Consider the following 20,187-nt stretch of genomic DNA (forward strand, 5'->3'; position numbering starts at 1 on the left):
AAAAAGAACAATAAAACTGATTTTATCACACGCAACAAAAAATTTCAATGTAACGAAGGGAGACAAAAGAGCGTGGTCCAGCGCACAAAAATTTATTTTTTCGCGCTGCGATGTGCAGCACACGCAGGAAACAGAATATTTCCACGTAGCCAAGAACGAAGCAAAGCTTTTCTGAACGCAGCGAGCTAGCGATCTCCTGCACTACAAAAGACTAGAATGAAACACAAACGTCGAAGAAGCAGTCCGCAGTGTGACGTGCACAGATGAACGTCGATAAAGTGAGTTGCGCGGCGTTTGCTATGCATGCATTACTCTCAGAACGTTATTAATTTCAGATCCATGGAAATAGGATCGAGAACATTATCGAAGAAACAAAAAATCAAGTTAGCGACAAGGTGGCACCCTTTCCATATCCAACAATATTGCCCGACGGGACGTACGACAAACAGAGCAAACGGGTGCTCCGGTTGAAGCGCCAGTAAGAAACCGCGATCGGCACGCGCGGTTACAAAACAAACAAAACGAACCCTAAGGGATAATTCGCGGAAATATGAAAAGTCAAAGCACAAGGACGTCCCAAAGCTTTTTTACACGCGAGCTTGAGCGCAAGGTAATACAAGTTTGCAAACAGGTAATGAAGCACCGCTACAACCTGACTGATATGACAAAAATCCGGCTTTAAGTTAGCCTTGTACAATTCTAGGTCCACGATGCTCTCAAAATGGTACATTGCTTTTTAGATTCTCACACACAGTGCATTGCCACACACTGTCGCACACTTATAATCGAAGCTGAGATCACCCGATGCTTGCCTTGGAATGGCGCGCCTCCAATTCTCGCGCAGCTGCCCGTCTCTCGGTCAACAGAACAAGGAAACATTTTCTGTGGTATCGCTGTACAAGGAACGACATCCCGGGAAGCAACACATGTTCGGTATCGTCGTTGTACTACTTAAGTCGCATCACAAGAGCGTGATATGCACGTTACATTTTTTCCCCGCACAAAACAAACACAACTCGCCGCGGCTCCGCCGTTCGAGCCAGCGCAACGCCGCCCGAGGAGTGACCGCAGTGAGAGGGTGGCGCCACCGCGCGGTGGCCAAACGCAGCATATGAAGCTCTCCCATTGAGTTACGGAGCAGTTTCGTGACCAGTAAAGCATTGAAGGACTCTGGCGCAGCCAAGCCAAGCCAGTGGCTTTTTTTTTTTGTGCGACCAGCGGCATGAGCGGCAGGGTAGCTGATTTCACTGTCGGATAAATTAAGCGTAATTAACGCTGTTGAACAGGAGGAAAAACAGGCTGACATCGCCAGAAGTACAGGCCTTTCTAACCACAGTGTCCGCTGTACCGTCAAGAACAAGGCCGCTGCCGATAAACGCGACTCCGGTGAGATTGAAAGCGGCAATCGAATACTCGAAGTGGTGCACTCGGAGGCGAGTCTGCCCTCGTCAGTTTTTTTATGTAATAAAAAACTCGGGTTCAGTGAAGTTCGGCTTTTATTATTCCCACGCATGCATCGTTCCCGTTCCGTTCGGTGAAAAAGGTAAGAAATGCCTCAAGTAGGGGTTGTTCCCCATCCATTGTGTGCAATCTGCCGGTAACCGTGCGCAGTCCAACTGGTCTAACTTTCGACTGGTCTAACTTTCGAGCGGACGTTTTTTTCCGGATTCAGAGGGTCCGTTGTAACGGGCGTAGACTGTATTGTCAGCCGTGGAGGACAGTTCAGCTCTGCTTGTAGCTACACTGCAGTCCTTGTATATCGCTAAACGGAAGGTTGCATTTCAGCTGGCGTGTTGGGTGCACTGTAAGTGAATGGTGCCCGCTCCCTCTCTTCTTTTGCTCGACAGCAGCCAGAATGAGAGCAGCGAGGCTGGCGAAAGTGAGGAACAGTTCTCCTTCACCTCTTCGGTGGTCGATGCTCTGGAGGAGTGAAGCCGTTTGCCGCATCACCCAGAGCCATGAACGAGAACAAGCACAATGACACTCCCGGCTGGAGCGAATAAGGTCACACAGCCGTTTTTAGCGTGTGTATATTTCGGCTTTTATCGACATGTTCCGCTTCAGTGCCGTCTTCGCTGAGCGCTCCTACTTCCGCCAACTGGAATAAAAAAAGGAGAGAAGGGAAAACGTGCAAGTGATAAGCTGTTGCCGCTCTCCTGTCTCATGCCAAATTGTACATGTCTGCACGAGAAGACCCACTTGTGCACAGCCAAACGATTCTTTTTCCTTTTTCTAAGACTGACCCTGTGTTGTATGTAGCATAGATAATGCTGTGTTGTACTTTTATGTTCTCTGAACTTTTATAATCGTATTGAATAAAAATATATTTGATCTCTGTAAGGAGACTGTACTGAATGATCAGGGCTTCTGGCAGCCACACAAATAGCTTTGCGAAATGTCCACATGCAGGCAAAAGATGTCCTTTTTTGTGTGTGTTCAGAGCACCGTTTGATGATGCTAGAAGCACTTCATTCAGCGTTTTGTGAAAAAAAAAGCTCCTGTTTCTGGCACTATTTCCATCTCTCTAATGTAGTGCAACATAACCTGATGATCTGAAAGCAATCATTCAAACCACCAAAAACTAACCTAAGCCATGAAAATTATAACTGGAATAAAAAAAATGCCAGTGCCAGAATCGAACCAGTATCACCTCCACACCACGACGGCAGACACTGGGTGCTGTGCACGGTGTAAGATACACTTTTAGGTGTGGACACAACAGCCCAAAAATCTGTGAAATAAAGTTGGTCGTGCCTCTTGTCGACCTTTGATTAAAAGCACATCTGGTGGCAGAACTCCTAACTAAGCTGCGTAGCATCCTGTGCTTCAAGTGGCTCAACCAACTACCGTCCAAAGCAAGGTGGTTCGCAGGCACCAGCGGCATGCATGCAAAACGACGTTTGTGTAAGCTCACAAGCTCACACAAAGCAATCTTAACGCCTAATTTAATGCATTGTTAGAACAGCTGCGAGAGTTCGGCTCTCCTAAGCTCATTAAAACGCGCGCAGCTCCTCTAAACATCGGACAACGGTAGTGACAACATCGCTTCATCTCCGCTGCTTCGTGCGTAAACTTACCCAAGTTGTGCAACGTCATTTACGACGAAGAAACATCAGCGTACTCGCCACTAGTTCAATTCATTTCAGAAACTAAGCTAACTGCGTCGTATGTCGGAGCGTTGTTCCGGCGGCAGCGAATGCTTTCTCTTTGTCGCCGCTTGTACTGAGCTGAGCAGCTGGGGGGCTGTAGCCAACGGCCGGCACTGCATTGTGTGCGAGTGCACACCTTCTCGACATTTAGTAGTACTTTCCCTCCAAGCTCCGAAAAGTACCCTTTCGCACAATTGCACTCAGAGAAATGCTGACTGCAAGTAGCATCATTTTCTGCCGGGGATGGCTGCAGAGCATGCATTAATTCGTTCAGGATCGCAGGGAACATTAAATAATGTCACGTTTTCTTGCCAGCCGTTGCAGTACATACTCCATAAGGCATTTGCACCTCATTTTTTCGTTGCGGAAGCACGAAATCTCACTCGTGTGAGTGCTCAACAGCTACCGGAACACATAGTCCCTTCAGTTTACTGTTATATACCTTTTTTTGGATCGTTACCGACTCAAAACACATGCCCAGAACACGTTAAAACACTAGGGAGAGCGCACAGGCTTTCGCACAGCTTTCTTTAAATTATCGTCCGCTCCATCGGCCGGCGGAACCAGCCAAGTCGCGGCAAGCAGACATCGAGCAGACGACTGGTTACGGAAGCTGCCGAGAAGGCCCGACAGTGAGCTGAAAATATTCGAACACCTCCGAGTGGCTGGCTCTTGCGCAGCTTCTTTTCTCTGCCGCTGGAGGGCGCTGCAGTCCACGGTCTCAGCGGAGTCAGTTTGGTGACTTTATTGAAACGACGATTACACGTCTGTTTTGCACGCTGTGTCCTCGCCTAATAGCATACCTTACACTGCATTCTTGTGCAGCCTAGTGTTAAATATTCTAATGTCATTGGACGGCACTCCAGACACTGAGCTTTTCTTTTTCTCTCATGAAACACTACAATACAGTCAAACCCCCCAGATAATGCAATCCTGCGAGTAACGAATTCCTGTGGCAACGAAATATTTTAGGATAGCAAACGTCCATAGCCCATGTATTTCAAATATCGTGGCAAAGAACTGTTTTTGGATAGGAATTTCGCGTTAACGAAATTCGCTACAAGTCCGGTTGGCTTTTATAGACCCATTTGAGGCTAGCAATGTCCAAAAAGTTCTCAAATGCATTTTTTTCTGAAGCCACTTCTACCACAACATGCTTGCAAGGCCACCGTTATATTTGTTTGGAAAAAAAAAAAAAGCAGCAGGCGACCGTGGAAGCGGTCTTGCAGCAACAGCACCAGAGGGTGACTCGCAACTTTGGCTTGGGCTATGTTAGTTGGCTACCGCTGAACGGTACACATGCGTTCGTTGCGTGTGCGGCAATCAGAACTTCTCTCAATCAAAAGTGGAAGTTTTTATCCCTACAAGATAAGGCAGCCGTCAGTGGCCCAAGTGGAAGAAGGGAGGACAGTGCCGCCAGTTTTTGAACCGCCTGCAGCTCGCTCTACCATTTCGAAAAGCAAGGACGCCGCTCTTTAATGGCGCACGTGCGCAAAGCAAAACAGTGACAGCTGTGGCCTTTCTGGGCATCAAACAAAGCGGTGCTCACTCAGTTTTGTGGACAGCATTGGAACAATGAGGAGCCACTGTCAGACAAAGTGCGTCAGCAGAAGAAGCTGGACTTCACTTGCATGCTCGGACATACTCGGTGCCGAGGACCAGGGAGAAAAACATGCAGAGAAGGCGAACCCGTGGGATGCTTTGGATGTGTCTGACGCAGTGTGGTCGTTCTTAGGCGCCCACGACTAGCAATGAAGCACTTCTTGTAGTGTGAGAGCTGAGCTGTGAAGTTACTGCAAGGTAAGGCTTGCAGTGACTTCAGTAACCGACCTTCGGAAATAAATTTTCGGTTTGCGGGCGATTTTCTTGTCGTTTACGTTTCATTTCTGCGGCAACAAAATTCCCACAAAAGCAAATTTTTTGGCTTTCCCCGGTGGATTGGTTATTGCGGGGTTCAACCATACTATGCACTTGTAGGAGAGCAGCCTAGTAAGCTGATACTCACAGTCGTAGCACTCTGTCCTTGCCTCCGCTAACGACCTGCGATCCGTCTGGACTCCAGTCAACAGTGTACACCTGTCCGGGGCAAAGAGAGAGAATGCAGGGTGGAAGCATGTCACATTCGCGATAAACTGGGCCCTTTCACGGAACACAGTGACATGGGAAAAAAATTATGAAGACGCAACACGATATATTTTCGCAAAAAAAAAAAAAAAAAAAAAGGTGAGCCTGACAGGTACCACAACATGTACAAACTCAAAATCAACAGGTACCAGAACATAACTTTTACAGTAAAGCTGTCTTGCGCTAGGTTCCGACCAAAATTGAGTGCCTCTATAGGCTTGCGTCAATAAAGGACCATACTGCTCCAGAGCTGGTGTAAAATGCTCTGCAGCTTTCGTCTACTTTAGCGATCTTAGAAAAAATTGCACTGAAATTGGCCCGCCAGGACGACTACCACTTTGCCAAGTTTCATTTACTTGTAAGTAACTGTGAAGTTGTAAACATTACAGAATTCCTGACTGCTGTCAATACATGGCAATTTACGGAGGGAGTATGGTTACACAAAACCACCTGTAACTCTTGCTTTATCAAAACTATTCAGAAACAAATTGTTGAGAATGAATTCTAAGGAAGCTGGTGCACGTGTCTTCATTCGATCAAGATAGCAAGCCACCATACATAACTCAATGTAGTTATTCACCAACACAGCTTCACTGGTCGTCCATCTTCACAGTAGCAGTAAAAGGGCCCTGAATTTTTTACCCAAGTATGGTTACACACACGTCTGTACTGTCTTGTGCGGCTCTCACCACACTGGAAGCATTAGCTATTGAAAGGCTGATGGTTTTGCCACAGCTATAGCCCGTGTTCAGCCCCGCTTGGTGCCCACCTCGTCGGCGTGGCCCGGGAGGTCTCCGGCCAGCTTCTTAGTGGACACGTCCCACAGCTTGAGAGTGGAGTCCGAACTGCCGCTGACGATGAGCCGGCTGTCCGCCGACCAGGCCAGCTGGTACACGCAGCTTACGTGGCCACGCAGCGCTGCCAGGAACCTGGGTTTCCAAAGGACAACACAGAAGCAGGAAGAAGCAGATTTCAAGGGCACTACTCAGGCGGTGGCAATCTGCCACACTGCATCACAAACAACTCTCAAACATAGCCTTGAACCTTAAGCCTACTTCCTCTAGATTATCTGCCCGGTGGCTGAGAACACACGTCTGGCTGGTATACCAATGTTGCTGGAATGCATCGTTACTTCTTCATAGTGATCTTAACACTATAGATAGCACCATTAACGGTTTGGTAGCGACTCGACTATCAATAATTCTTCATCACTAATACACATCCACACATTACCTCTAAGTCTAAATACAGTGGTGCCACTGGTGAACGGTGATTCAAAGCGATTTTTGTACTATCAGCAAATTATTAATTTTGGAGCAATTTGGAGCATCTAATGCCACTTTTGGAGCACCTTGGAGCAACTAGACATCAACTGCTAGATGTGTCCAAAGCATTTCTCAACACTAAAAATTGACCAAAATCGTCCAGTAATTGACGTGGAGGTCGCTAACAGTGTCAGATCGGAAGGAAGGCACTTCAAGGCGATCACGAATGAACGGCACTGCTGAAGAATAATTGTATTCTTGTCCTTGCTAGGGGAAGTCTTTTCCAAGGAGTCACTGACAACACTTCCCAGTCGGCAGGCTCGAACATGCATTAAAAATCGCTTTCATAATCGACTCTCCCAATATCCCAAAAATAGCCAAATAGCCAATAAAAAAATTTGCCTGCCAACCACAAAGCAAGTAGCCCAATCTCGCTATTTATAGCCCAACCCGGCATCCCTGTATTCAAGCAATGGGATTTTATTTTTTTTTTAAAGGAATTTCGAAACAGCCGCTAGATGTTGCCACAAGTTTGATGCAATGAAATACCCTGAGTATACTTCACCCAATAGCAAAAATGCAGCAAAACATAATTTGAAAGGTATTTAGTTCCTTTCTGGTGCGGAGAATGAAAGGCAACATGCAACACGATAATTCATATTGAAAGGCTTCGACAAACCTGCGTAGCAGAAAACCAACATGTCTCTCGCGCCTCTTTTCCAGTTTGTGAATTGTTGAGACAAGCCATCGTGTTTTACTTGTTCATTTTATTAGATGCAGGTGCTTGCTATCAGTCCTCGTGCGCATTTCCACCATAGTTTTTTTAGTAGAGAGACTGGCCGCTTTTCACGACCCGCTCCACTTGCGACGGTCCACTCAGCGAGCCCAGCAAGCGAAGCGGGAGCTTGCAGCCGAGCGCATCACACATGCCGCGAAACGGCGCTCCCGCTGGCTCTCGGAGCTGATAGGGCCGGCAAAAAAACGCCACCTAAAACTATCTATATAGTTTATAACAGGAACCCTTGGAAACCTGACAAGTATGAAAAGTTTTTAACCGCGGTGCGCGAGCGCTGCAATGACTTGCTAAACGAAAACACTGTTTCGGCGATACAGCGATGGCACCAACCAAGCTCTCTTCTCTGGCACACAAACTTCACCAGTACGAAAACGCGATGACGGGTGCTAGGAAGTTCGAGTTATCAAGCAGAATCAGTTATACATGTCTAGAGACCACTGTGAAGTGGTACTTGTGACAGGCCCCACGCGATTTGCGAGACGCAAATTTTGGCGCACTTTTGGCGATTTCGGAAGCGCACTTGCAGGCGAAATCGTAGTTTTTTATCAGAATGGCGCAGGACACCTCATTCTGCGCGAATTGGCACAATTGGCGCAGGAGTGGGAGCATTGTAAATATTACTGAACCCGCCCAAGCAACGTGGAAGAAAGAAAAAATTTATGAGGGAGCATCGCATCGGCAATGCCGAGTTGAAATTTAAAAAAAAATTTTAATCCGACAGATGTTGACACTGCCACAGCTATGTGTGTGCGTTAGAGATGCACAAAACTGGTCACTTCAGAGAGCAGCTCAGTTCACTGAAGTGAACTAGTCCATTTGAACAGCTCAGTGGTTCATTTAAGTCTGTAAACTGTGTTAGGCATAATCTAAATCATTACCTAATTTAAGTATGGGAAATTTTCCTTGTTGTGGAGACCTTTCTTTCGTGACACCATCCGATGTATTAATACAGAAAAGAAGTGGCTTCGCCATTCCAAAAGTTATTATGGTATTTCAAGGTCATTTCTGGCCGAAACATAAACAAAAAAAAGTAAATTCTCTGTCAACTTCATCAGCTCACAAATACACTTTCTACTAGTGAGCTGCGACACGAGAAAAAATTATTTCCGAAAACATAATTTTACTAGATGAAATGCGCATTGTGGTTTATGAACAACGCTTTGCTCAGTTTATCCGCTTTGCTCAGGCTCCACTTTTTCGCACCGGTAACAGATGACGTGAAACTCGTACACAAACCCGGCTGAGTTGGCCGATCAAGCTCTACTGGCTCTGTGCCGGATTGTGTCGACACGGTTCGTCCATAGCCACCTGGTCCAGCACGGATCTCTGAGTGAGCGAGAAACGGCTCTTTCAAAGAACCGCTGCTCAATGGCTCATTCACTCTTCGACAAGATCGGCTCAGAACATCCGGCTCCTCACAGGACAGGAGCGAGGGAAGGCACTGGAGGAATTTGGAAAATAAGCCGCACCTGGCCCGGCACGGCAGTTTTCTCGCATTGATAATAGGTGGCGCAAAACTCGCACCCAAGACATGGCTCACTATGCCCGATCCGGCTCTGCAGCAGAGCCACCTGGTTCGGCATGGTTCCGCGAGTGAGTGAGAAGCAGCACTCCAAAAAAACTGCTGCTCACTTTTACTGAGCCACGGCTGACTCGCTGTTCAAAAAGAGCGGCTCAGAAGGTTAACTCGCTCCTGAGCGACGCATCTCTAGTGTGCATCGTGACTCAGTTCCAGCCCCATTGAACAGAGAAATATGGAGGAGGAGAGGTACTCTTAATCACTTGTGACACATTTAGTACTACGTGCACAACAAAATTCCTGCTAGACTGCACAATGATGCTGCTGGACACTAGAAGGCCTAGAGTGTGTTCCTGGGTTCTTTACTGCTGAATAAATGTGGAGAGTGCTACAGAACGGCCAGGCTTTTGGCTGCAACCAACAAAGAAAAGGATACAGAAATCCGTCATCAAAACGCTGCGACCCCAAATGCCAACAGCACCCCGCCAATCTACGCTTGCTGCTCATGGATGTGCACTCACTTGCCCGTCCTGCCATCCCAGAGCTTGAGGGACTTGTCGAAGGAGGCGCTGGCCACCAGCCGCATGTCCGGGGAGAAGCGGACGTCGTTGACCACCCGCTGGTGGCCCGTCATGTGGGCCGCGGGCTTCTTGCTGCTCTCGGGCAGCCACAGGGCCAGCGTGAAGTCGTCCGACCCCGAGGCCAGCCGCTCGGGCTCGCTGCCTCGGGCCTCCTTGTACCGCTGCTCCGCCAGCCGCTGGAGCTCCTCTGCGGAGGGGGAGAGGGCGGCATTGTCCCCAGCTCTTCTGGCCACGTTCCAATACCCCCTTTGCCATTTCAACAGATCATCTGCCATGATAATAAGGCCTGATTCATATCAACACCGGTAACAGAAACTGCTTTGTGAACGGGCGGGCAGAAGGAGAGAGCGAGCGGCTTGATCGTCTTCGCCCATGGCTGCATTTTAATTTATCCTTTACACAGCCTTGTTGCCATGTCAGCAGATCGTTTCAATTTAGCCCTGTTTGAATGCTAATGAAGACTGCTTTGCAAGGAGATCACAGAAGTCACCAACGATGCAGACTGCTTGCTTGTCTTAAACTCAAAAGCAACACGTGTGCCACTTTTATGCACATTAAGGTGCAACAAAGGATCGTGTTACTCCACTCAAATGCTTCGTGCAGCTCATTGCTTGTGCGCCTGCTTTTACTCGACTCTTTAATCGCCTCAAATTAAAGTACCAGTATTTCGCGAAACTATGGCTGCGTTCCAATTCGCGGACAGCTTCGTAGACAGCCTACGAAGCAGTCTAACTTGGAATAAAATTGGAATAAAATTGGAACGGCGCTGCGGTCGCAAACGCAACACCAGCGCAGACGACAGCGTCGTGGCAGACATGTTGATATTCGCAAGCCGCAAGTTTCGTAACTCATATTATTGTTGCTATTACAAACATTACGTGATTCAAAAATTAAACAAATTCATCTTTATCACTAGTAAACTATGCTAAATATTTGAATAAAATAACAAGTGCTTTTGTTTTAACATTAATACGCAAAAAGGTGGCGCTGGCGTCACTTATTAGTTTAGACAGGAAGGTAGCCTGCATCATTGCTGACTTCAATGCTGTCTCCTCGAAGCAGTCTTCGTGGACTGCTTCGTTCGAATTGGAACGGGGCTTAACATGGCGGACTGTCCGCGAAGACGGCAACGAAGCCGTCTAAACGGTAAATTGGAACGCACCCTATGGCTCACGTCTGTTAACACATCTGCTAATAGGTTTCTGTCTGCGGTTGCGGCCACTGTGCCGTTCCAATTCTTGTTGATTCAGACTGCTTCCAAAGCTTTCTGTCTGCGAGCTTTGGGAGGGAGCTCTGACCAGCTCTGACTTCACAATGAGCAGCGCCTGCTGTTGTTGAGGGCTGTTGAGGTTGGAAGAGTTCAAGGGGTCTTGGACTGAGGACTCCTCCCCCATTGCTTTGCGCATTATGTTTATTCCCTCTCTCTCTCTGCGAATGGGAACGCAGCCAGTGCCCTGCTCACCTCTGGAGCAGCCCACGATGCTGCCTTGCTGCGCCCCCTTGCGGGGGTCGAAGGCCCCCGTGCGCATGACGTAGTCCGTGTTCAGGGCCAGCACGTTCACCCAGTGGCCATGGCACTGCAGCGTCCGGCACAGGATGCCCTGCATCCCGCACAGAGGGAGGGGAGCAGAGAAAAGCATGGAGCAGTGATTTTCGAATGCACCCCCTAGGGGGTGTGTAGACCCCCCTAGTTTTTCTTAACAACACCCTCTTTGAATCTCTAAATTTTACTCATGTCAATTCTTATATTAAACGTCTGGACAGTTTGGTCAAGCCTCAATGAAAGGAGGAGTAAAACCCCACGTTATCATATACAGCGAGACCCAAAGAGAAAATACAACTGTCTACTTTAATCCAAGGGGCTTTGCTTCCAACCAGGGACCAAATTTCTCTGAAATCACGAAGCCTCATAGGAAGCTTTAGCTGCAGTGGACTTCAGGTGAAAAGAAAAAGGAAGGGATGTGGTTCGAGGCACGAAACTATAAATGGAGAACTCTTTCAAAAACAAAGAACTGTAATCAATATTGGAAACATGCGATTAAACCTACAGCAAATTTTATACAGAAATTAAAATAAAAAAGAACATACGTCACGGTGGTGAGCATTTGGTTAATAGCCATCTATTATTTAACTAGTGAGCTAAAAAAGAAACAGTTTGTGTAGTTTATCTAAACTTTTGCCTCCCATGCCCCCCCACAAAAGTTATTGAGACACCCCCCTTGATTTGACTCCTGGGGAAACCCCTGGCATGAAGACACCCATGTCACCAGCAGGCAGTGGGGGTGGGACGTGTGCATGTTTTTCTGACACCTGGAAGCACGTCTTTGCTGCAGCACGTCAGGCTATCCCACCTGGCCCTTCTGGGACAGAGTTCGATCAACTCCCTCTGCACAATTCTAATCAGAACTGGTGGCACCATAATGGCAAGCTAACCTAGCACTCTTACAGATTTTGAGCTACTGGCTTTCTGCGTTTTTGAGACAGGAGAAAACTAGTGCAACGGGGAATTCGCAGATCTTGCTGGCCTAATTCACACGCACTCTAAAGAGTGTCTCGTTGCACTCTAGGTCTAGATGCTGAGCAGCACTGTAGCACAACTATGTACCTGATAGGCAACTTTTATTGTCGTCTGCTCGCCACTTGAACCGCCACATCTGCGACGAGCTCTGCACAACACTTGGGCCACACGGACTTTCATGAATCGCATCAAGTTCATGAGTGAAGAACATGTTGGACATCTTGCGCCACTGATACGGTCTCTGAAGATGCGTGTTGCCTGGTGGTGTAGTGTGCGACTCTGTGGTTGTCTGGAATCATCAGTGCCAATGTGCAGCCTCTTCTAGTGTAATTTCGGCTTCTTGTGCATGTTATTTTTCACCTGCGATGATGTAAGCCACCCACTCCTCATTCTCAGGTAAGCTCCGTGGCATTTTTCTCCATGGTGCGCTTCTGTGGAGGCAGACCATGTGCGTAAATTATGCGTTACGAATGTTGCTTCTAGCAGCCGTGTGGGGGTTGGGGTTCAGGACCTCATTTACACTGCAATGTCAGGCTTTTCCTCTTTAGTTTTTGTGCCTTGATTTGTAAATCTACTAATTGGCTTTTTTTCTAAAACGTACATTGTGGGCATTTGCCCCAGCTCATTTTCATCTAACCGGCAGTAAACCTGCCATGGCTATGCCAATGTTGATGGCGTTCTTCACATCACTTTTTCTTACTTTGGGGAGGGGGAAGCGGGAAAATAATTGAAATGGGGTGATATGCAACCTTCATTCAATGCGCAGGATCGCCACAATAAACACAAGAAGGGAAAACTAACTCAAAATATGCAGCTGTACTTCATTCGATGCACAACACCAATAATGATGCATGGTGATAAGGTGAAGCACAGTCAAACAAGACGCACCAGTGCGAAGTGAACAGAGAACAGAACCAGCTAAAAGTGCGGCCAGTACGAACACACTTTTTTGTACGCGCATGCTCTTCGCTTGAGGTACCACGTCCTACTCACCGAGTCGGCCCTCCAGACCTTGATGGTGCAGTCCTGGGAGGCGGTGTAGAGCAGGCCCGTTCCTCCCCACCGGACGCAGGTCACCGACTGCACGTGGCCGGACAGGGTCAGCCGCGTCTGGCCCAGCACCGTGTCCCAGATGCGCACAGTGCCGTCCTTGCTGCTGCTGGCCAGGGAGCGGCACTCGGCGTTCCTGCAGGCATTGTAGAGCACACATCTCCTCAGTGGTGACCCACATAGCATGGGGTTGTGTTTACTCTACGGCTGATCTGATCGCCACATTTCTTACCGGGAACTTAGTTTTTCAAGCTGTTATTGTTGCACAGACATTGGGCTAGTTGAGTACACATTTATGACTACTTCGAAAACAGCGCAGAGACTAGGACGGAAGGAGTGACAAACGAGAGCGCTCTTGTTTGCCACTTCTTTCTTCTTTGTCTCTGCACTGTTCTTGAAGTGCCGTATTTTTGCGCGTATAACCTGCACTAAAAATGCAAACATTTCAGTTGCAAAGTAGGGGTGTGGAATAATACGCTGGGTTCTTCTTTTACTGCAGCTTCACCACAATGCACGTTGTGCCGTGAAGCTACTACGCAGTACACTGACTAAGCCTTCCATGGCAGCGATTGCACAAAACATACAAGGACAAGGAAGAAAAGACAAGGACGAACGCACTCCAACAACAGAATTTTATTAGCGAATTGCGACTTTCACCTTACAGTCAGTGTATTCTATTGCTAAATATACGCTTATTCTGTCTACATAGTATGCAATGTGTTGCTTGAGCAGAAAAACAACACGGTCTCCAAAGACCGCACAATGCAGGTTACTCACATGACGCAAACATCTCACATGTCTGAAATTCAATTTTCGCCGCCATACCCTGTCTAACCCCAATAAAACTAGGTTTGCAGAGTTAAATAACTTCTTACTGCCTTCAGTGCGTACTAACTATAGGAAAAATACAGTCGGCTTTGCTGCTACAAAAGCTTGGAACAACTTGCCTTTTAATGTTAAATCTGCATCATCCTTGTCATCGTTCAGGCATGCTCTCAGGACATTTCTTTTCTCCGACGATTTACGCTGATGTACGTGCTTAGTAATGTATTCCTTTTCAGTTTTTTATGTACTTGTACTTCATTTTCTGGTATTTAATATTCCTACATGTTTGCAATATGTATAGAGTTTCTTTCCATGTCATAGTTAAGTATTATTAGTGCTGCTGTCTGTTAATGCATATTATTCGCGTTCATGACTGCTACTAATTGCTTAGTTGTGTACACTAAATAAAAAGGCGTCGAATTACAGTTTAAACTCTGGGACCCCTTTCTGTATATGTACTTTTACACACTGTATTTTAAATACGAGAATAAACTGAAACTGAACTGAACTGAACTGATTCAAAACTGATTATCAATTTTTTTGGCATATGCAACCCAGAGCAGAGTGGATGTTGTTCTGGCACAATGAACTTTATGCTGTAGAGTGCACATCACTGAACCCAGATTCGTGTCTCCCCAATACACACACAAAAAAAAGTATTAACCAATATGGTGGAGAAAATGTAGGATGGAGACTTCTTCAATGCGACAATGCAATACTTCTTCAACTTGTCCATTCATCCATGCCGGCAAGTGGTCACGTCTACCAAAAATCAGCTCTGGGGTCATATTTACACTCACAGGACTTTAGCACTCCCACTGTGGCAAAGCTACTCGTGCTGTAAACCTACGGCACATCACCAATTACAGCTCCAAGTTGCCAATCTCTCCTTGACAAGCAAAAAACAGCCGCAAACCCTCACAGGTGCAGGGGCTCCCAGCAGAGGCAGGTGATCCACTTCTTGTGACCAGCCAGGGGTCGGCCCACCTGCTTCCCCGTCTCCGGGTCCCAGAGAAATATCTGCACAAGCACGACACGAGCGGGTTGCAAAGCATCCGCTTCTTCCCAGTGATGGCAGTGTGATTCTCCTGTATTTGCGCACCGCAGCGGAGCATGCTCAAAACGAAACCCACCTGGCCATCTTTGCAGCCAGATGCCACCTTTTGGCCATCAGGAGCCCACGTCACGCACAACACCCAGTTTCTGTGCCCTGAAATGGAAGAGTGCCTCAGCACGTGTCCCTGAAAGGGAAAAAAAAAAAAAAAAAAAAAAGGCAAAGCACGGAGCAAAGCACGGAACAGACCTTTGCAGGTGTGATGTGGAGTCTGTGTGCCGAGGTCCCAGAAACGGACAGTCATGTCGCCAGATCCACTCGCCAAGTGCCTGTTGGTAATTAACAAACGGTAATTGGTAATCTTAGCAACTTCACACTGTTTCAATGTTCCATGCAGTCAAGCTGATGCACCAATCTGCCTTCCACTGACGAGACCAGCAATACTCAATCCCCAGGTTCGGCACTCTCCATTATAAGTGCTGGAATTGGCAAGTATTTCTTGGCATTCGCCAGCAAACGCCAAAAATTTATTCCCTCACAGTACAGTTTCAAAGATGAACTAGGGATGCTCCCAGTTGTGATTGGCATCAAATCGAAGCTTCAACGGACACCTGAGTGGTCGGGAATGAACATTGAAGACGTAATAAAAAAGACGGCGACCACAAGAGAAAATAAAACAACGGCGTTTTGGACTCCGAACGGGAGTTTTGCTCCCACCTGTGAACAAGGCTCCCGCTCGGGGGGGGGGGGGGGGGCGAAATTTGTTTCATTTTCTCTTGTGGTTGGCGTTTCCTTTATTACATCTTCAGCAATTAAGCATCAGTGCTAAAAGCCAAAAAGCAAACGAAGGAGAACTTAAAAGGGGCCATGCAGACAAAATACAAGTTTGTTTTTTTCGAAAGATTTCGTGTTTTATAGTGCCCCCAGCGCTTGTCTGGACTTCGATTAAAATTTTAATTCTCCCGCCAAATCGTGTGTTTTCCAGTTGTCTCCAATGGAGTCATAACGGCACTTATTAAAATGAACTTCCACTGCGTCATTTGACTCTGCGGCCTTGCTTGCCGTCAGACCTCCCAGATAGCGCTACCATACTCAGCCACGAACCATTGGCCGCCACTGCTTTGTTTTTGACCATATTTACACCTGGCTTGTTTTTGTTAGGGTAAAAAGTAATTGTTTCGTGAAACATGGGGTATGCTCGACAAACAGGGTCACGTAAGACAAAGTCGCTTACGCCAATCAGCCAGTGTCATGTAAAACAACTCCAAAGCGGCGGGCTGCTGTACAGCTAAAACAAGCAGAGTGCGGCCAGCACCAACAGCAGTGCGCATTGGTACTTCTATGTGTACATGTATTTTCGTAACTTCCATTGTTTACCACACCATTCTTACTGCTGTAAAATGAATATGCATTACATTTAGGAGCAAATAGCTCATTCGGAAAGCTTATAAGCCCTGCCTAATTTGCGTTTGCTTTTGCTGGCCTCAGCCAATCGCACAGCTGAGTATACATGACAGGTTCTGTTGCGGGAAATGAGCTAATGGGTCGCATGGCCATTCCCTTTTTTCCTGATTATGTAGCTTATTTGAGCAAAGTTAGTATGATTCTAACGAGGCAACCTTTCGAATGAACCAAACTTGTGTTTTGTCTGCATGGCCACTTAACGTTAAGAGAAGGTAGAAAAGAATGTGCCAGAACATTCGAGTGACTTTATTAAAGACAAGTACACTTTTTAAAAGCCATAGACATCATGCTACAACTTGGCATTAATGCGCAATAACATAGCATTGCAGCAGAATGTGTAATAAGTGTTTGGGTAGGGGGACCGCACACGCCGCATTGCCGTTTGCACGAAATGACCACCTGCACTTTGTGCTGGTCCATGACTTCATTGATGATGTTTGTTGCCTAGAAACACATATGCTGAGCAAAAGTTTCCACGGGCATTTATTTTGCTTTCAAGTCAGTTTCAAGTAACTGCTGAGATAAGGTCTACCCATCCCGTTTCACAAATCCCGATTGATAACGTAGCAAATCGCAGTGCTTTCCCAAGAAAGCTTATGGGGATGATACCTGTTTGCATGCCCTTGGCATTCTCTTTGCTAATAAGCAACCATTGTTGCGGCAACTGGAATATTTACATTCACAGGTCTGTACTCTACCAACAGAGGTCCACTTGTTCCAGCACTTTATGGTGTATAACTAAGCCAGGAACACAATGTTTCTCAGTCCCCTGACCTTCCGTCGGGGCTGAACGCTGCCACCAGCACGGCTTCTTCGTGACCGGGGATGGATGCAGTGCAGCGGGTGACAGCCTGCACCTTGAACAGGGCCTGGGGCGCGTACACAATCTCCACCACTTTCTCGGGCTCCAGGGGCGTCGTCTTTTCCAGCAGGGTCTTAGCCAGCGACTCTCGGATCTCGATGCCATCCACAAAGAACAGGTACGGAACTTTCTCCTCCTGCATTTTTAAAGGGAAAACACAGAAGAAAGTGACAGTGCCTCCCAGTGCACACTGTATTTATGATGAACAACTTTATCTTGTCCAAAACTAAGACGGAAGGACAGGGAGTGCGAGATCTAATATCCCTGTCACACAGGCACTTTCAATCGTGATGTGCAACTTCTTGATCGTGATTGAGACATGCCGTGTAGCAGCAGCAGTGCGTCGAGCGCGCTCGAAAGCTCGATTGCGATTCACTTCAATCGCGATTGAAAGTGCCCATGTGACAGGGGTATTACATTCCCATATAATGTGGGTAAGGGATGCATGATTCCCGCACAAGTTGCATGTCTTTATAGGAGTTATGTGGGTTTATGTTCTCAGGTCACATCGAGTTGTAAAAGTTTAACAAACAACACAGACATAGAGCTCTGCTTTACGCCCGTACGTTGCCCCCCCTTTTTTTTTTTTTTTTGGCGTAGCAATGTTCTTTAAAGCGCGAAGTTTAGCATGAACTGAAAGCAGACAGAAAGACATGCAATCATTTTTTCGTTGGCTGGGTAGTTAAGCGAGCGTAAACTGAAACCGCTGATTGGCGCAATGGATATCCTTGCCACACAAATGTACGAGGCCAGAACGGCTGCCCACGAGGGTTCGATTCCCCGCCGTGGCGGCCGCTTTTCTGGTGGATGCAAAAAAAGCAAAAAAAAAAAAAACGCCCGTGTGTACAAGATTTCCGTGCACGTTAAGGATCCTCAGGTGGTCAAAATTAATCCGGAGCCCTCTACTACGGCGCGCCTCATCGCCTGCGTTGAGTCGGCGCGTTAAACCCTACAATTAACGAGGCCAGAACGCTGGAAGCATTACTAGAATGCTAGGCAAAGTATTTGATGCGTGCTAATTTCCACCCCGAATGAAGAGTCAGACCAGAGCCTGCCTCTTCATGACAGAGTGGAGAAATATTTGCGGGTAAGAAGCTCACATTCAAGAAGAACGCGGTTTTATTTGGCTAGATATTCTACGATACAGATGTAGCAGACAACGACTTACCGTTTCCAAAAACGCATTGCAGAGCAGCTGTAGTTTTTCCACGGTTACGTCGACAGGAAGATCGAAAGGAGCCCCCGCGCATTCTCCGGACTCCGATTTGAATTGCGCCAAGACTCGCTCCACCGTCAACTTCGGCGGCTCAACTTGTTCACCTGTAAAATTTTAGCATAAATGCCTCTCTTTAATACGGCCGTCTGTCAGTGCGTGCACAAATCAATCTGCCTCACCTCGTCTCCGCTTCATGTTGCCGAAAGTCTACCGTTACCGAAAGCGCGTATCGTAATAAATCAAGATAGTAAAATTAGCGGTAACAGCACAATTAACTCAGCATTTTACGACCATCTTTCCTGTGTCTCATTCATCGTGATCAAACACGCTTTTAGCGTAATAAACTCTGAAAAGGCGAACTTCTCACGAGCCCACGTGGTTGAGACACTAGTTGAGCCAATTCCGCTCGCATCGACATTGACCACATGATCAAAACAAATGCAGTTGAGCATGCGCGTGCACGTGATCACGTGACGCAAGTTTCAGAAAGTAGTGCTGCTCGTGTCGTGACGCAAACTTACTAAATTAAGTAACTTTAGGAGCTGTTACTGCGTATTATGTAAGTAAACGCCTTCATTTAACTTTTCTGCATTAAACCATCGATTTTATGTCTTTCTTGTTGTCATAAAAGTTCTTGTTTTGCACCAAAGCGCAACAATACAAAATACCTGCGCAGTGGCAGCGGTGACCACGACCGGCTATATTTTGTACGACCTGCTCACGCCGCCGTCTCCTACGGGAGCGCGCGTCCCCAGAAATGTCACGTGGGCTCGCTCTCACGCCGGGCGCCCCCGTCAGATGGCTCTGTAATTGATCCTCAACTTCGCTTGTTTACGCACGGCCCGCCGTGGGTTTCCATACGGTGTGCGATGTTCCACGGCTAACAGGGATCGTAATTATCGCGGATGTCGCACGCGATTTTCGAAGTTAATTAGATATGAATGTAAGTCTCATGCAAACGTATTTGTATATATTCGTGCAAATGTATTTTTGCTGTGGTGCGCTGACAACAGCCTCACTCGTAACTGTGGCTATGATAGACTTCTATTCCGTTTGTTTTTTTTATTTCAAGCAAATGGAATATTCGGCTCAATTATAAGTTTACGCTCGGCTAGTCTCTTTCCGGAAAAACGTTTTAGATATCAGTGAGAATAAATACATCGTAAGGTTACGTTACGAAATGAGTGCATTGTGAAGTAAAATGTCTTAAAGAAAGGAAAAAAAAAACGACTCGGAACATTTACATTACAAATTTAAGATTAAAATGGTCTTCGGGAAAGTGGTCATTATTTGGTACTTGGTTGATTTAATTGTTGGTCAACGGGAACTCGTGAAAAGAAATTCCTTTGGTGGAACGGCTGCTCGATTTGCAAAACGCAGGGGATCGCGATCTTTTGAGGTGGAGGGCCGAGTTGTATAAATCCGACACGGTGGAGGGCCGCACGGCAAATCGGGGAGGAGGCGGGGGGGGGGGGGGAAGAGGAGGGGGGGGGGGCTTTGCAGGCAAAGAGAATAAAATCAGCGAATTGATTATTAATCAGGCTAAATGTGAAGATCGATGGGGAGCGATCAATTCTCTGCTGTTGTCTCCCGCTTATCACCCGGGCCATTTGAGGTCAAAACTGACGCGTCGGCCTTCAGATAAGAATTAGGAACAGGGGGGAGGGGCGTACGGTTCTGACAACCGAGCCGCATGCGGCCCGATCGCGGGCCGCAGGTGGCCCGAGGGCCGCGGGTGGCCGACCCCTGGCATAATTACGGAAC

The 20,187-nt window shown here is 47.2% G+C and overlaps 2 protein-coding genes across 7 annotated transcripts in view; one reads left to right on the forward strand and one right to left on the reverse strand.

The window, feature by feature from the left end:
* Window positions 1–1,991, forward strand: part of LOC144146145 (citron Rho-interacting kinase-like) — an 81,632-nt gene extending 79,641 nt beyond the window's left edge. For 5 of the 6 annotated variants that reach the window (XM_077678103.1, XM_077678108.1, XM_077678105.1 and 2 more), the window contains one exon: window positions 1,848–1,987. In XM_077678103.1, coding sequence (XP_077534229.1) covers window positions 1,848–1,932 — 85 coding nt within the window. In that variant the 3' untranslated portion in view covers window positions 1,933–1,987. Of the gene's footprint in view, window positions 1–1,847 lie in introns of all 6 variants that reach the window. The other variant, XM_077678106.1, reaches the window with a different exon arrangement.
* Nle (notchless protein homolog 1) lies at window positions 1,979–18,817 on the reverse strand. Its single transcript, XM_077678111.1, has 12 exons — window positions 18,603–18,817; window positions 18,376–18,527; window positions 17,120–17,343; window positions 15,131–15,210; window positions 14,961–15,037; window positions 14,750–14,847; window positions 12,946–13,138; window positions 10,897–11,035; window positions 9,375–9,621; window positions 6,043–6,202; window positions 5,155–5,225; window positions 1,979–2,098 (listed from the first exon to the last, which is right to left on the reverse strand). The coding sequence occupies exons 1-12, from the start codon at window positions 18,616–18,618 to the stop codon at window positions 2,086–2,088; spliced, it is 1,470 nt and encodes a 489-aa protein (XP_077534237.1). The 5' UTR covers window positions 18,619–18,817; the 3' UTR covers window positions 1,979–2,085.
* Window positions 18,818–20,187: the final 1,370 nt, after the last annotated feature.

This window comes from Haemaphysalis longicornis, unplaced genomic scaffold, assembly GCF_048455015.1.
Source record: "Haemaphysalis longicornis isolate Haplotype H1 unplaced genomic scaffold, Haemaphysalis longicornis Haplotype H1 scaffold_7, whole genome shotgun sequence".
In the NCBI taxonomy this organism is placed as follows: Eukaryota; Metazoa; Arthropoda; class Arachnida; order Ixodida; family Ixodidae; genus Haemaphysalis; species Haemaphysalis longicornis.

Bases quoted from the DNA above. Each gene is read 5' to 3' on its own strand.
- Nle (XM_077678111.1), bottom strand. The intron at 11,036-12,945 runs GTGAGTAGGACG...TGCGGGATGCAG, and splicing joins AGGTCTGGAGGGCCGACTCG to GGCATCCTGTGCCGGACGCT. The intron at 9,622-10,896 runs GTGAGCAGGGCA...CCCCCTCCGCAG, and splicing joins CATCGTGGGCTGCTCCAGAG to AGGAGCTCCAGCGGCTGGCG.